Consider the following 17,664-nt stretch of genomic DNA (forward strand, 5'->3'; position numbering starts at 1 on the left):
AGGAGATGATGAGAAGTATTCTAGAACACTGATCTGATATTTTTGGTGCTACATTAGTGCGCCGGACACAATAAGAAATTTAGAGATTGCACTGTTGCAAACGAACAGTTAGGTATACGAATGAGTGACACAGCTGTTCAGTGAACTAAAATGGAAACACTTGCTGTCACGTCATTCTCACGAAACCATGTCGGATAAGTTCAAGAGGACAAGTATTCGAAGTATGTTTTGCTAAAAACTGGTGGCCTACGTCATATCTCTCTCGACGTGGTCATGAAATTAAGGTGAAAGAATCTACGGGGCGAAAGGAGCAAACAACACGTTTAACTAATATAACTCCCGAATTCTCAGTGCAGACGTACATCCACAGAGAAGCAAATTCTAGCTAAAATGGGTCACAGTGCACATATGCTCTCAAAGACCACTTTATCTGCGTAGTTAAATTTTAATCGACCATTTGTGAATTGTAGTAATGGAGAGAAAACTCGCGATAGTTTTACTTAAACAATCTCAAAAATTACGAGTCGTACTGCTAAATAAAGTGGGAGAAGATAAGTTCATACTTGTCAGAACTTCAACGCCTACGGACGTCGGTCACAAAAGCGCCAAGTTCCAACGACACGAAATGGTGTTACGAATAAACGATATAGCATTTCAACACATGAAAGTCAATCGTATCATCTAACTGTAGGGACGCGATGCAGTTCAAAGCCGACTCACTTCACATAATGATTTTTCATGGCCTTCCAAGTTTTGGTCTAAAACAGTAGTTTCTATCACTATTACTCCAGTGAACCCAAATTTCTGTGTTTTTTGTTGTGATTTCTATCAAGTAATTGATTTCGTAGATTTAGCGTACTCTGCTGCGTTTATACCGTCTTCTGAAACACAATGTACTTTTTGCTTTCTGAAGTCATGGACGCATGGACGCACCCAAGCGCTAAGAATTTACTTATGTCGTTATTCTTCCTTCTGCTTTTTGAGTCTACACATAAAATTGCTTTCGTTGGGCTAAGAGACTTCAAATAATAATGTCAATCACTAGTGAACGACTGCTGCGATTTCACCGAGTCTTCTGTTGATTTCATCATTAGAAATCTCCTCTCAGTGCAACGTCAAGGATTCGGAAAACCTGATGACTAACTTCTCAGTAAATAAACTGTCAAAGCAGATATAATCTTTGGCCAAAGCTATTAGTGGAAGAAAATTTCTCACACTTAACGCAATCATTTGAAAAGTGATGTTGCAGAAATAATTACAGCATCAACAGCTTATTTAGCATTAGTAAAATTATCTCTTTAATCAGCGTTGTGGGTAAAATCTTCTCAGGTATTGTTGAAAGGAAAGTGCGAGTATTAGTTGAGGACCAATTGGATGAAAATCAGTGTGGGTTTAGCCCTCTTAGGTTGTCAGGACCAGATCTTTGGCTTACGGCAAATATTGGAGAAGTGTTATGAGTGGAACAGGGAATTGTACCTATGCTTTATAGATCTAGAAAAGGCATATGACCGGGTTCCTAGGAGGAAGCTATTGTCTGTTCTACGAGATTATGGAATAGGAGGCAAACTTTTGCAAGCAATTAAAGGTCTTTACATAGATAGTCTGGCAGCAGTTAGAGTTGACGGTAAATTGAGTTCATGGTTCAGAGTAGTTTCAGGGGAAGACAAGGTTGCAACCTGTCTCCACTGTTGTTCATATTATTTATGGATCATATGTTGAAAACAATAGATTGGCTGAGTGAGATTAAGATATGTGAACACAAGATAAGCAGTCTTGCATATGCGGATGACTTAGTTGTAATGGCAGATTCGATTGAAATTTTGCAAAGTAATATTTCAGAGCTAGATCAGAAATGTAAGGACTATGGTGTGAAGACTAGCATCTCCAAAACGAAAGTAATGTCAGTGGGAAAGAAATATAAACGGATTGAGTGCCAAATAGGAGGAACAAAGTTAGAATAGGTGGACGGTTTCGAGTACTTAGGATGCATATTCTCGCAGGATGGCAACATAGTGAAAGAACTGGAAGCGAGGTGTAGCAAAGCTAATGCAGTGAGCGCTCAGCTACGATCTACTCTCTCCTGCAAGAAGGAAGTCAGTACCAAGACTAAGTTATCTGTGCACCGTTAAATCTTTCGACCAACTTTGTTGTATGGGAGCGAAAGCTGGGTGGATTCAGGTTACCTTATCAACAAGGTTGAGGTTACGGATATGAAAGTAGCTAGGATGATTGCAGGTACTAGTGGATGGGAACAATGGCAGGAGGGTGTCCACAATGAGGAAATCAAAGAAAAACTGGGAATGAACTCTATAGATGTAGCAGTCAGGGCGAACAGGCTTAGATGGTGGGGTCATGTTACACGCATGGGAGAAGCAAGGTTACCCAAGAGACTCATGGGTTCAGCAGTAGAGGGTAGGAGGAGTCGGGGCAGACCAAGGGGAAGGTACCTGGATTCGATTAAGAATGATTTTGAAGTAATAAGTTTAACATCAGAAGAGGCACCAATGTTAGCACTGAATAGGGGATCGTGGAGGAAATTTATAAGGGGGCTATTCTCCAGACTGAACGCTGAAAGGCATAATCAGTCTTAAATGATGATGATGATGATGATGAGTAAAACTACTTTCATTTTATTGGAAATTTCTAGAGAAATCTTAGAGAACGTATATGAGTCCAAAAATGCTCTGCTTGTGTCTCAGTAACGAATGTAAAGTTAGCTAAGAAACCTATAACGCATGAGAATCTTTCTCACCGATGCCTTTCTGTTGCGTGTTACAGTTCTGCACGCACCAAGAGACGTCGGATAAGGTCGTGTTCCCGACGTTCGCCCGCACGCGCCCACCGGACACACAGATCTCAAAGTCGGTGGCTTCCGTGCTACTGGCGTTCAACTGGACACAGGTAAGAGCATTCAACTCGATGACAAACCATCAACTCCTTCTGTTATACATTCTGGTATTACTCTGACAATATATAGTTGTGCAATATAGACATTTACACACCTACATATTGTAAAACAAATGATGCAACAATATGGGAAGTCCTTGCAGACTAATCACGAGTCAGGGAATGTAGTTAAAGTGAAGCCACTACGTACCTGCGTTGTCCAGTGACGTAACGGAAATGGCATCTGTGCGTAAGCAACACGACTACATCGTTATTTCGTTAACCACATTTTCTACCGCTAATGAAGCAGATAGTTTTGATTGCGATAATTTTTTACATCAGGAAAAAGTAGCTCGAGTTACAACTACTATGGTCAGTCGCAGATTAATAACGGAAACGTTTACCAAAACAAAAGAGAATCGGTTTTCTACTTCGTTGGATCTCTTATCGGTAATAATATCCCCCCCCAATAGCACCATGCCTTTGACTCCATAACTGACAGTCCCTCAATATCAGCGCCCCTCCGTAGTCTTCTTACAAAATTTGGATTAATCAACTCTAATAACCCCTACTTTCCCTCCACTCCACCCCCCCCCCCCCCCCCAAACCGTCAAAACTCGAACCACTGTAGTATCCAATTTTCGCAATATATAAAACATTGTGGAAACTGAAAAATTTTGTTTCCACACAGCAGAGATATACAAAGTGAGTCACTAACTGTTGCCACCAAGAATATCTCCGAAAGTATGATAGGGGCTGCAAAGCTTGCGAGACAAGAGGTGCATGGGACAACGGGGCCCATAATATTATGACGCTGGTTTTTTGTTGCTAGGTGGGGTCGCTTCAGAGATATGAAGGTCAACTTATTTTTTATTAGGGTGCTGTAGTTTGGTACTTATTTTCTGATAGCGGCTAACGAGACGAATCCAATGATGTGTAACAGTAAGGTATTTGAAGGTCATCGAAGGCCACAGATGTGGAATGAACGTCCATTTACAGAAGGTGTTCGAAGTGGTGACCACTGGTATCAATGCAGTGCTGCAATTTTTTTATCATGGACTGAGTGGTATTCCTTATCACATCGGCACTTATCGAAACACATGCTCTGAGAATTCTCTCTCGTATGTCTTCAGGTGTGGTTGGAATGTCTTTATAAACAATGTCTTTTACGCAGCCTCACAAGAAAAAATCCAAAGACGTCAGGTCTGGTGTACGATACGACCACGACACATCTCCTCTGGGTCCAATCCAATGATCTGGGAATTGTCTCCGCAACTCATTTCTAGCCATCAGCGAAAAATGTGCCGGACCCCAACCGTGTTGATACCACATTCTGTTCCTTGTTCCTAAAGGTATTTCTTTCAATAACAGACCTAATGATTCTTGAAGGTATCTGGTGTACTTCCTATCATTAAGATTTCCTTCGATGATTCAGGGACCTATACTTCTGTCTTCCAGAATTGAACACCGTTCACCGACCACGGTTTTTGGTGTGCAACTTGCCGCAGCCAACATGGATTTTCAGTTGCTCAATAACGCACGTTATGCAAATTAATATTTCCGTGGTTCGTGAATGTAGCCTCGTCGGTAAATAAAATCAAATCAATAAATGTGTCATCCCTCTGAATCTGAAGCTGAGTCCATCGGCAGAATTCAATGCAACGCATACAGTCCGTACCAATTAATTCTTGATGGAGACTGATATAGTAAGGGTGATATTTATGACGATGCAGAACACGAACAACACTGCTGTGGCTCATCCCAGATTCCCTTGTGATTTGACACGAACTAAGACAAGGATCTCGAACCACAATTGCAAGAGTACCAATTTCCGTTTCCTCGTTAGTAACATTCCTTTGCTGGATATGTTTTCGATGCATTAAAGATCCAGTTGTTCTCAATTTATAATACATATATATAAATGTATGACGTATAGGGTGAGTACTTTGAGGATATCTTTCAGTGTATAAGTCTCTAGCTCTTACTGAATTTCGATGGCATTCTCCGTATACGAGAAGCATATCGACTCGTTTTTGGAAGGAATACATCATTCACATTCATTTGATTCGACGATACTAGCCTTATCGTTCCTATTAGTGTTGTATTGCGAAACCGTCGAATGGTGTTTGCATGCCAATGCCACGTTAGATGGATACGCCGTATTCGGTGAATATTTACCATTTGCACGATATACGAACGAGAATTATCAGAGCGTGTACTTCGATAAGTGCCAAAATGATAAGGAATACCATCAAGTCCATGATAAGAAGATTGCAGCTCTGCATTAATACCAATGCTCATCACTTCGAACACCTTCCGTAAATGGGTGTTAATCCAACGTTTTGACCTCTATTGCCCTCCAAAGACCTTACTGCTACACATTATTGGATTGGTCTCGATAGCCGCTATGAGAAAATAAGAACCAAACTATAGCACTCCATTTGAAAAAAAAAAGAAAAAAGTTGGCCTTCATATCTCTGAAGCAATAAAAAACCAACGTCATATTATGGATCCCGTTGTCCCATGCAACATTTGTCCCACAGACGTTTCAGCTCCTATCATACTTTCGGAGTTATTCTAGGTGGCTACAGTTAGTGACTGTCCCTTTACATCTCGAAATCAGTGAGGCTGTAACAAAGAACGTTTCTCTGCAAATGTAGCTTTAAAAAAATGAAGAAGTGACGATACACAGCCATTATCATTACGCCACTGGTCAAAGTCGTTGATTAACAGTACAAATTCTTCACGACCTGGATAATTTGAAGCTGTATTTTCAAGCACCGAAAGCCATATCTCGGATACAATGAGTCACAAACAACCACACTCACGTGAGATGTTACACAATAGCTAAAATAACTTTAAAAATAGTATCAATAAATGTACCAGTCATCTAATCGCTTAGGTGTCTATACTTACCTGCAAGACGAACCTGCGAATTCAGTATAGTGTAGCATCAAGAGCTCTACTAAATATTTCCGTTCCAATCTATTATGACGTTCTAATGACAATATGACAATAGCAGTAGAAATCCATGGAAACGACTGGACAGCAACGACCTGTTTTTTCATCAATAGGTAATTTTCATCCAGATCTTGTCTTGGGCAGGGTATCTACAGTCAAGACAATCCTATTGCTGGAGATGAAGAGATCTTCACTTCATATGTGAAGGATCTCAAGGACAACGAAGTGCTTTCCGTGCAAAAAATAACCAATTTTTAGTAGCAAATTGGACGCTTATGACTTTACTGTTTGGTGCTCTAAAGGTTCAACAAACAAAATACAGACGCTGAAAAAGACGAGTCATAAGAAGATGATAATATTTCCATGTGGCTCGCCGGCTGAGTGGAAATCTTTCAGACGACTTGCGTATCCCTAATCTACCGTACCTATCCAACCGGAAACAGGACACCAACAGTTTAAAACGGAATCCGAACCACCTGTCGATACTGGCAATTACTCACGTTGTAGAAAGGTGAAACCTACATTAAAAACAGTAGGAAAACATCCGCCTTAAAACTAAATCTTTCTTCTTTTGAATGTATGTTATGACTGCTTTGCAGTTTTTTTATGACCAGTAGAGATTTTGCCGTCCATCGCTCAGACGTGGCATGAACTGATATATAAAATAAGATACAAATTAAATAATTTTCCTCAATGTTATGGAGTTGTTTTCAAAGAAAATAATAAGATAAAATATTGTGATTTTCCGTCAGAAGTCTCTCCCAATATTACACGAGAGAACAGGTTACTACAGTAAAACGTCAGAATATGCTCTTAACATGTTTCTTCTAATCCAGGTTATGGTATCCGACTTACATTCTTATGCGAAAGTATAAATAACGAACTTTTGAAAACATTTTTTGTGGTTTTGGTATTTTTCTGATTTAAAGTGTTATGCTTCCTCATAAATAAATTATTCTAAGTTTGCAACTTCATTTTTAATAATGTAGTTCACGATGGTTTCCAAGCAGCCAGGTACAACTATTGTGTAACTTGCTGGGGTATAAAATGCAGTCTGGATAGAGCACCTCCTTTATTGACACTGTGATCCGTTGATAACTGCAACGTTTTTCCTTGTCCAGACCTTAGAGCGGTCTCTCAAAAAAAAGTATGTACTAGCGTGTCTACCAATTGGCAGTAACGTCACATTTTAATCTTCTACAGTTTGTCTCCCGTCATAACTTCCTCACTGATATTATCATACCACTCAGAGTTTACGTCTGACGTGAGGATATTGGTTTTTATGTTCTTCAAGATATTTTTTGCAAATTTTTGGTTGGATATTTCAGCTCCGTAATGATTCATAGTCGTTCAATACTTGTATATAACTTGGATGTGGCATGCTGGTGAGGGGCTTCGGGCTTCTTGTTGATAACTCATTTCCATATAACACTTACAACCATACGCTAGTTTAGCATTAGCTGTCACCCGGAGTTTTTTAGCGGCTAAGATTCTGGACAGGTATTTGGTCATACTCATGTGGTCGCTCAGCTACATTTTAGAAGTTCGTTTTATAAACGTTTCAGGACACTGTGAACAGGCGCCCTTGACACAAAAAGTGCCACCAATGCAAGCTAAAATCATCGTATGAAGTGAGAATCTGAGAATGTTACCTCTCTGTACTTAACAGTATACGGCAGTCAAAATTTGATGTAAAATGCCAGAAGGATGTGATATGAGGTTATAGGAGTCGCAGGACAGTGCTGTCCCATTTTCCATGGACTACGGAGTACAGTTTAGTACATCGCAGACAAAACGATAATTTCCATTTACTTGTAAACTTCATAAGATTTTTATACTTCCGAGAATGAGATTAAATGTTACGCCACGTTTTCCTGAGTTGCAACATTTTAAGTGCTCTCAGTGTCGAATCTCCCCGTGCCTGGACTATTCTTACTGCGTGTTACGTCTGGTAAAATGGCACAACATCCGGTCCACATTTTCCTGTGAGAGTGCTTTCGCGAAGGGAGTACGCAATGCCGAAATCAAAACATACTATGTTTCAACAACTGTACTCATGTTCTGTGGTTTACACTTCCGTGCAAATAAGATGGCACTCTTGGAATTATTTTAGTAATTTAAAATCGTCTGTTGATGTAATATTTTAAAGTTCTAGACTTCGCTAAATCATGTTTATTATTTCTCAAGTCAGCATCCTTTTTTCTCACCACATACTAATCGTTCAGTGATGAAATCAGATATCATTAAAAAGGTTTTATAACAGGATTCTGAAATTGCATACCGATTTTGCACTTAATATTTGTGGAACGTTTTAGCACAAAGGCGACTTTTGGCTGTCATAGGCAAAAGTGCATCATGGATGCCCAGCTGCATACCCATATTTTACGAAGCTAATTTATTAATCACGAATAAGAGACTCCATTTTCATATTGTCTTATTACAAATACCATTTTATTTATTTTAAAGTCATTATTAACCGGATAATTTGAATACACCCCATTGTCATAGGTAATAAACGTGACCACTGTGACAGTCCTGTGTCCGTCGTACAAGTTGACTTTTCTAAACTAATATAGCTCCAGAAAGACAAACATTGTCGCCTTGAATTTTCATTTACCTGTTGCTCCTACAGCTTAAGGTGTTTACTGTGTTGAAAATGTTCGTCGAATTAAACTTATTGGTTGTGAGGCCTTACTGACAGTGGCTTATGTCTGCCCGTCTTACAAGCCAGCACAAAACATTCCGAAAGCAAAACACAATTTTGGATACTTTTTGGACACAAAAATATATTGGTAATTGCTGCTTCTATACTATACTTACGCGTTGCTACTGTAGCATAAAATATAAAATGCATTTAAACTCCCAAAAGACAGTTGGAGGATACTGCGGCCTATGTGATATACCAAATGAGATGAGAACGCCACGTTCTAATCTTCAAATGTCGCAGGGACAAATGCTTCAAAGAGTGGGATTGTATTTACCAGATCGCGTCTTTACTCAAGGATAAAGGTAGTCTTTCCAAGGGTAACTAAATGAACTAACATATTTGTATTCCTTAAAGGAAACAAAAACAAAATGTACACGAAGATTACATTTTTACGTCAGATATAACCTCACCTAGGTACTGTAATACTCTGTAAAAAGCTTTGTTGAAAATTATGTGCATGGAAATGCATAGACAAGGAAGTAAGTACCATTAATTCATGATTATTATTTGACGCCATTCAGTTCACTTTTATAGATGTTTTATCTTCATTCCCACAACTACACTTATCGCGACGACTACAATTATTTCAGACACTGCCATTATTTAAATCTATCAAAGTGTGGAAGTATCCACAGGTCCTGGCAAACAAATATTCAGAGATGAAAGTCCTTCCTTACGACAATTCACTTTCCATTTCAACAGATTCTGTAATGTTTTACGGATTTTCAATATGGGCTACTTCGAGCTGCAGTACGCAGCCATCGTGCGGGAGTCACAAGAATATGGGCTTTATCGCTCTTCCGTCTTTGGGCTCGGAACGAATTTTTGGAAGCAGCACTGAATATCGATTTACTTTCAGTACCATGTCGCCGTAATACTGGAAATAAAACGCGGTATAAGTTGTGTACAAAACATTACGATCAAAATAATGCAGTCATAAAGACTTTGAGGTAAAGAACTAATAGTCGGAATGAATACTTAATCAATTTTAAAGTGTACGCTCATAGGCTTTTGAGACTACAAAAACATTAAATTGACGCTCTTAGTGCTTTTTCATTGTGAAAGGTGACCACTCCTCCATTTTAACGACGATTGTAACAACCACGATCTTGTATCTATCACGGATAATATTAGACGAATACTTTATTCATTGCAGACATAAAAACCTTTCACTACATGGAAGCTACTTAAGACCATAGGAACTATTCAGAGTGACTACCCTCAGTCCCACTGCATGAACTAAAATGCTGCCGCTCTGAAATATCCATGTTGTACAACAAGACAGACAGATGTACAACTAGAAAGAACGCCAAGTAACCTGGACCAATCAGTGTTCCAAGAAATGAGTTAGTAATAGTTGCTGTTGTTTAGTTCTAACTCTCAGTTAATAGAGTACCGTTGAAGTTGACCTGAGATGACATTGGTGTATGAATAATCGCAAATCTCGGTATGTCAACTGCAGCAGTTCACAGCAGCATGGTGACTGATGATTTGTTTCGTCGAAATTTAGCACAACGGATGCACTTTGTAGAACCAAATTTCGTGTCACATGAGAATGGTACCGAGCTGTTGGTATTAAGAGCAAGAACTCGGGTTTCATCTCCATCAGCATACATCAACATTCTTACGTCCAAGCCGTTCCTTATCAGCCGTTTCAATCCTCGCTGGTGATCACACTGCGGTACCGAAAGTTGTCGCCGACGGTTAATTGATAATACCGTTTGGATTATACCGCCTCTGCCTTATCCTAAGCAGCACTCATGAGTGTAAGCCAATATAATCTCGGCGCTGTCCCAAAGAGAAACTGCATCTACCAGCAGAGAAAGACATGAGCTTCTGCTAAGCACAGAGAACTCTCAACACTCAGATCAGGTCTGTAAAGCATACAACTGTTTCGGAATTACAGCTAGTGGTAGCGTTAATGCAAAATGGCAGGAAACGTGTAGGGCATGAAGAAGAAGCATGTGTATGTGTTCCCTTTCGCTATCCAACATTCAACAGAAACATGCCATAAGACATCACCCACAGTCCATGAAAGAAGAATCTCAAGGTGGCAGAATTTTACAGTTTTGCTTATGAGCTTGTTACGAGTTGAGTACGCCATGCTATAACGATAGTTACTGTTTAGCGTTATGAGAATTCTTGGAGCATCAGTCACACAGAAAAAATTATTGTGAATTTAACAGGCAATGTCTCGTCGAAGGGCAAAGTTTCTATATGTACACCTGCGTCTACTCTCTCCAAACTCCTGTCAAGTACATAGGGGATGTAACTTTTAACTGAACCACATATACACTGAGGTGACAAAAATCGTGGGGTAGCGATATGCACATATACAGATGGTAATATCGTTTTCTTGTTTTTATGACATCAGTCTTCTGACTGGTTTGATTAAGCCCACCACGAACTCATCTCCTGTACCAGCCTCTTCATCTCTGAGTAACAGTTGTAACCTACGTCGTCAATTATTTGCTGGGTGTATTCAAATTTCTATCTTCCTCTACAGTTTTTGCCCTCTACAGCTCCCTCTAGTACCATGGAAGTCATTCCCTTATGTCTTAACAGATGCGCTACTACCCTGCCTTTCTCCTTGTCAGTGTTTTCCACATATTCCTTTCCTCTCCGATTCTGTGCTGAACCTCCTCATTCCATACCTTATCAGTGTACCTAATTTTCAACACTCGCATGTAGCACCACATCTCAAATTCTGCGATTCTCTTCTGTTCAAATTTTCCCACAGCCCATGTTTCATTACCATACAATGCTGTGCCCCGGACGTACATTCTCAGAATTTTCTTTCTCAAATTATGATCTATGCTTGATACTAGTAGACTTCTCTTGGCCAGAAAATCCCTTTTTGCCAGGACTAGTCTACTTTTGATGTCCTTCTTGCTCCATCCGTCATTGGTTACTTGGCTGCCTACGTAGCAGAATTCCGTAACTTCATCTACTTCCTAACCATCAGTCTTGACGTTAAGTTTCTCGCTGTTCTCATTTCTGCTACTTCTCATTAATTTCGTTTTTCTTCGATTTACTCTCAATCCATGTTCTGTAGACATTAGATTGTTCATTCCATTCAGCAGATAATGTAATTCAGTTTCACTCAGCATAGCAACGTCGTCAGTGAATCGCATCATTGATATCCTATCACCGTGAATTTAGATTCCACTCCTGAATCTTTCTTTTATTTCCATCACTGCTTCTTCGATGTACCGATTGAACAGTTGGGAGGAAAGACTACATCCCTGTCTTACAACCTTTTTAATCCTAGCACTTCGTTCTTGGTAGTCCATTCGTATTATTCCCTCTTGGCTCTTGAACGTATTGTGTATTACCCGTCCCTTCCTAAAGCTTACCCCTATTTTTCTCGGATTTTCGAACATCTTGAACCATTTTACATTGTAGAACGCTTTTTCTAGGTCGACAGATCCTATGAACGTGTCTTGATTTTTCTTTAGTTTTGCTTCCATTATCAACAGCAACGTCAGAATTGCCTCTCGGGTGCCTCTACCCTTCCTGAAGCGAAACTGTTCGTCATCTAGCACATCCTCAATTCTCTTTTCCTTTCTTCTGTATATTATCCTTGTTAGCAACTTCAGCGTATGAGCTGTTAAGCTGATTGTGCGATAATTCTTGCACTTGTCAACTCTTACAGTCTTTGGAATTGTGTGGGTGCTATTTTTCCGAAAGTCATATGGTATGCGCCAGACTCATACATTCTACGCACCAACGTGAAGAGTCGTTCTGTTGCCACTTATCCAATAATTTTAGAAATTCTAATGGAATGTTATATACCCCTCTTGCCTTATTTGATCTTAAGTTCTCCAAAGCTCTCTTTCTAACACTGGATCTCCTATCTCTTCTAAATCGACTTCTGTTTCTTCTACCGCATCAGAAAAATCTTCAATGTATCCGCCCCTCCTTTGTATTTAACAGTGGAATTCCCGTTGCACTCTTTATGCTACCACTTTTGCTTTTAAGGTCACCGAAGGTTATTTTGACTTTCCTATATTTTGAGTCAGTCCTTCCGACAGTAATTCCTTTTTCTATTACTTCACATTTTTGAAGTAGCCATTTCGACTCAGTTTCCCTGCACTTCCCATTTATTTCATTCCTCAGCGATTTGTATTTCTATATTCCTGAATTTCCCTGTATATTTTTGTGCTTCCTTCTTTCTTCGATCAACCCATGGTTTCTTCGCAGTTACCTTCTTTGAACACATATTTTCTTTCCAACATTTGTGATGGCCCTTTTTAGGATGTCCATTCATCTTCAACTGTACCACCTACTGAGCTATTCCTTCTTGCTTTATCTATGGCCTTAGAGAACTTCAAGCATGTGTCGTCATTCCTCATTGCTTCCGCATCCGACTTCTTTGCGTATTGATTCATCCTTACTTATCTCTTGAACTACAACCTACTCTTCATCACTTCTATGTTGTGATTTGAGTCTATGCCTGCTCCTGGGTACGCCTTACAATCCAGTATTTGATTTCGGAATCTCTGTCTGACCCTGGTATAATCTAGCTGAAATCTTGCCGTCTCACCTGGTCTTTTCCAAGTATTGTGATTCTTGAACAGAGTATTCGCTATTACTAGCTGAAATTTATTAGAGAAGTCAATTAGTCTCTCCCTTCTCTCATTCCATGTCCAAAGTTCATATTCTCCTGTAACCTCTTCTTCTACTCCTTTCCCTACTACCGCACTCATGTCCCTCATGACTATTAGATTTTCATCTCCCTTTATGCACGTATTACTGTCTAAGATTCCTTATATACTTTCTCTATCTCTTCATCTTCAGCTCGCGATGCATACATGTTTACTTTAACTATCTTTGTCGGTGTTGGTTTGCTGTCGATTCTGATAAGAACAACCCTATCACTGAACTATTCACAGTAATACACTCAGTGTCCTACCTCTCTATTCATAACGAGTCGTACCCCTGTTAAACCATTTTCTTCTGCTGTTGATGTTACCCTATACTCATCTGACCAGAAATTCTTTCCATTTCACTTCACTGACCCCACATGTATCTAGATTAAGCCTTTGCATTTCCTTTTCAGATTTTTTATCTGCCCTACCACGTACAAGCTTCTGACATTCCACGTCCCGACTCGTAGAACATTATGCTTTCGTTGATTATTCAATCTTTTTCTCGTGGTCACCTCCTCCTTGGCAGTCACCTCTTGGACATCCGAATGGAGGACTATTCCGGAATCTTTTGCAAATGGAGAGATCAGCATGGCACTTTTTCAGTTACAGACCACAGTCCTATGGATACATGTTATGTGTCTTTAATGCAGTGGTTTCCATTGCCTTTTGCATCCACATGCCGTTGATCATTGCTGATTCTTGCGCCTTTAGGGGCACCCCAAGGACAAGAGAGTGCCCCGAACCTCTGTCTGCTCAGCCGCCCTCTTTGCAGAATGGTGTTGACCTCTTATGCCGTAAGTCACCGGCCGCCAGTGCTGATTATTAAGCGGGTTTCGAACCCGGGATCAAGGACGTTTTGATTACTAATCAAAGACGCTATCCCCACACCATGGGTACACAATGTTTAACGGAGCAGTGTATTGGCAGACCTTGTAATTGTACTCAGGTGGTACATGTGAAAAGGTTACCGACGTACTTATAGTCACACGAAGGGAATTAACAGAGTTTGAACGCGGAATGGTAGTTGGAGCTACACGAATGGGTCATTCCACATCGTAAATCGTTAGGGGATTCAGTATTCCGAGATCCACAATGTCAAGAGTGTGCTGACAATACCAGATTTCAGGCATCACCTCTTACCACGGACAACGCAGTGGCCGACGGCCTTCACGTAATGATCAAGAGTAGCGGCGTTAGCGGAGATTCGTCAGTGCTGACAGACAAGCAACACTCTGTGACATAACCATTGAAGTCAATGCGGGACGTGCGACGAACGTATCCATTAGGGCAGTGCAGCGAAATTTGGCGTTATTGGCTATGGCAGCAGACGACTCAAGCGAGTACATTTGTTAACAGAACGACGTCGCCAGCAGCTCCTCTCCTAGGCTCGTGACCATGTCGGTTGGACCGTAGACGCCTGGAAAACACGGCCTGGTCTGATGAATACCGATTTCAGTTGGTACGAGCTGATGGCAGGGTTCGAGTATCGCGCAGACTCCACAAAGCCGTGGACAACACTGTGCAAGCAGCTTTCAAAGGAGGTAGTGACGGGAGCAAAGTTGAGATGGTAGGTTGTGAGCGGATAGCTCAGTCGGAGAGCAGATGCCTGCTAGAACAGTAGGTCCCTGGCAGCAGTCGCTGTTCGATCAACAGTTTTATTGTGAGAGGAAGTTCATCTAAACACTAAAACTACTTTATACGCTAAGAATCTGTACTCTCTGTCGACACAGTTGTCAACTAACATAATGGAGAGACTCGTGTGCACCAACTGTACCTGAGTCATATAACATTAGAACATGTTTTTTAACTGTTTGTGTATCGATCACGGAAATTGGGGATAGCTCCAGATTTGCCTAAATGAAGAGGAAATCCTCATGAAACAATACTCAGGCTAGCTGGTGCACCAGACCATCGACCAGCAATACTCAGCGTGGATTCAATAAGGGTTATCTTTCTAGCTTGTAACCTAGCACGCTGCGCTTTAAGCTACAAGAGCAGTTAATTTGGTCTCATGCTTTTCTTTTTAACAAATTAGTTGTTCTTTTTGTGATTTAAATGTTTGTAGTCATTTCAATATACACTGCTTGCCATTAAAATTGCTACACCACGAAGATGACGTGCTACAGACGCGAAATTTAACCGACAGGAAGAAGATGCTGTGATATGCAAATGATTAGCTTTTCAGAGCATTCAGACAAGGCTGGCCCCGGTGGCGACACCTACAACGTGCTGGCATGAGGTAAGTTTCAAACCAATTTCTCGTACACAAAAAGCAGTTGACCGACTTTGCCTGGTGAAACTTTCTTGTGTACTTCGTGTACGGACGAGAAATGCGTATCATAACGTTTCCGACTTCGATAACGATCGGATTGTAGCGTATCGCGATTGCGGTTTGTCGTATCGCCACACTGCTGCTCGCGTTGGTCGAGATCCAGTGACTGTTAGCAGAATATGGAATTGGTGGGTTCAGGAGGGTAATACGGAACGCCGTGCTGGATCCCAACGGCCTCGTATCACTAGCAGTCGAGATGACAGGCATCCTATCCGCATGGCTGTAACGGATCGTGCAGACACGTCTCGATGCCTGAGTCAACAGATGGGGACGTTTGCAAGACAACATCCATCTGCACGAACAGTTGGACGACGTTTGCAGCAGCATGGACTATCAGCTCGGAGATCATGGCTGCGGTTACCCTTGACGATGGATCACAGACAGGAGCGCCCGCGACTGTGTACTCAAAGACGAACCTGGGTGCACGAATGGCAAAATGTCATTTTTTCGGATGAATCCAGGTTCTGTTTACAGCATCATGATGGTCGCATTCGTGTTTGGCGATATCGCTGTGAACGCACATTGGAAGCGTGTATTCGTCATCGCCATACTGGCGTATCACCCGGCGTGATGGTATGGGGTGCCATTGGTTACACGTTTCGGTCACCTCTTGTTCGACGGCACTTTGAACAGTGGACGTTACATTTCAGATGTGTTACGACCCGTGGCTCTACCCTTCATTCGATCCCTACGAAACCCTACATTTCAGCAGGATAATGCAAGACCGCATGTTGCAGGTCCTGTACGGGGCTTTCTGGATACAGAAAATGTTCTACTGCTGTCACATTCTCCAGATCTCTCACCAACTGAAAACGTCTGGTCAATGGTGGCCGAGCAACTGGCTCGTCACAATACGCCAGACACTACTCTCGATGAACTGTTGTATTATGTTGAAGCTGCATGGGCAGCTGTACCTGAACACGCCATACAATCTCTGTTTGACTCATGCCCAAGCGTATCAAGCCCGTTATTACGGCAAGAGGTGGTTGGGTACTGATTTCTCAGGATCTATGCACCCAAATTGCGTGAAAATTTAATCACATGTCAGTTCTAGTATAATATATTTGTCCAATGAATACCCATTTATCTTCTGCATTTCTTCTTGGTGTAGCAATTTTAACGGCCAGTAGTGTAATTCGATTTCGAAAGGTCATCGCCCCCAAATGAAGCTAATTCGTCCACCGTGTTGAAACCGGTGAGCGAGAAATTCTGGGTAACTGCATCTTCGAGCAGGCAGCTTATTCGGAGGGGGGGATGAGTTGGGAGGTGGGGAGGGAGAGGTGTTTAGCCGCGGTCGAGTAGCGCTGCCAAGAAAAATGCTGTCCCAACTCAGAGACACTGTATAAAATAAGTCGGGCGTGTTTACGCGGGATGATATATCCTTCCGCGCGCGTGTGCGCGCCCGCGAGGCTGCCGAATGTTTGGCTGCATTTCGCACGCGGCCATCACGGCGCCTACGCTTTCGCAGGGACTCCGCTGGCAACCGCCGCGCCAGCTCGGCGGACGCAGCTAATATAGGGCGGTCGCCGCGAGCCGACACAGCCGGCCAGGTGTTGCCAAGGTACCGGCAGCGCGTGTCGCGCATGCATTATTCAGCCGCAGCCAATCGGAAGCAGTGCGCTCGGTGCGGCGTGTGCAGCGGAAGACGCAGGCGGGCTGTCACACCGTTCGCATTACGCTGCAGCAGAGGCGCCGCAAAAATGCGAAAAGCTGGTTACGTCGGCTCTTTTCCCTGGTTCTACGTCACGCCCTGCCGCGTTGCATCGGTGGTGGCACTGTAACGGAAAAGAAGGGGGGAAAAAGCATCAGGGGTAGTATTGTATTCTGGCGCTGAGAGACTCACGGCGCAGTCTCACCTGGCCTTTTGTGGGTAGCAGGTGCAAACATTCCTGTGGCATCTACATCTACATTTGAATCTACACTCTGAAAAACACCGCGAAGTGTATGGCAGAGAGTACCCTTTCTTTCCGTTCCCGTATTGATCGCGGGAAGAATGTTTGAAGGTCTCTGTAAGTGCTATAATTATTCTAATCTCTCTTCACGATCTCTATGTGAACGATATGTAGGGGGTTGTAACATATTTCTGGAACCATCATTTGAAGCTGGTTCTGAAAACCCTGTTAGGA

At 41.8% G+C, this 17,664-nt stretch overlaps 1 protein-coding gene across 1 annotated transcript in view; it reads left to right on the forward strand.

The window, feature by feature from the left end:
• Positions 1 to 17,664, forward strand: part of LOC124549794 (guanylate cyclase 32E) — an 828,442-nt gene that overhangs the window by 312,791 nt on the left and 497,987 nt on the right. Inside the window, exon 4 of the mRNA XM_047125268.1 lies at positions 2,779 to 2,901. Within this exon, the coding sequence (XP_046981224.1) occupies positions 2,779 to 2,901 (123 nt within the window). The remainder of the gene's footprint in view (positions 1 to 2,778; positions 2,902 to 17,664) is intronic.

Source organism: Schistocerca americana, chromosome 1 (assembly GCF_021461395.2).
Source record: "Schistocerca americana isolate TAMUIC-IGC-003095 chromosome 1, iqSchAmer2.1, whole genome shotgun sequence".
NCBI lineage: Eukaryota > Metazoa > Arthropoda > Insecta > Orthoptera > Acrididae > Schistocerca > Schistocerca americana.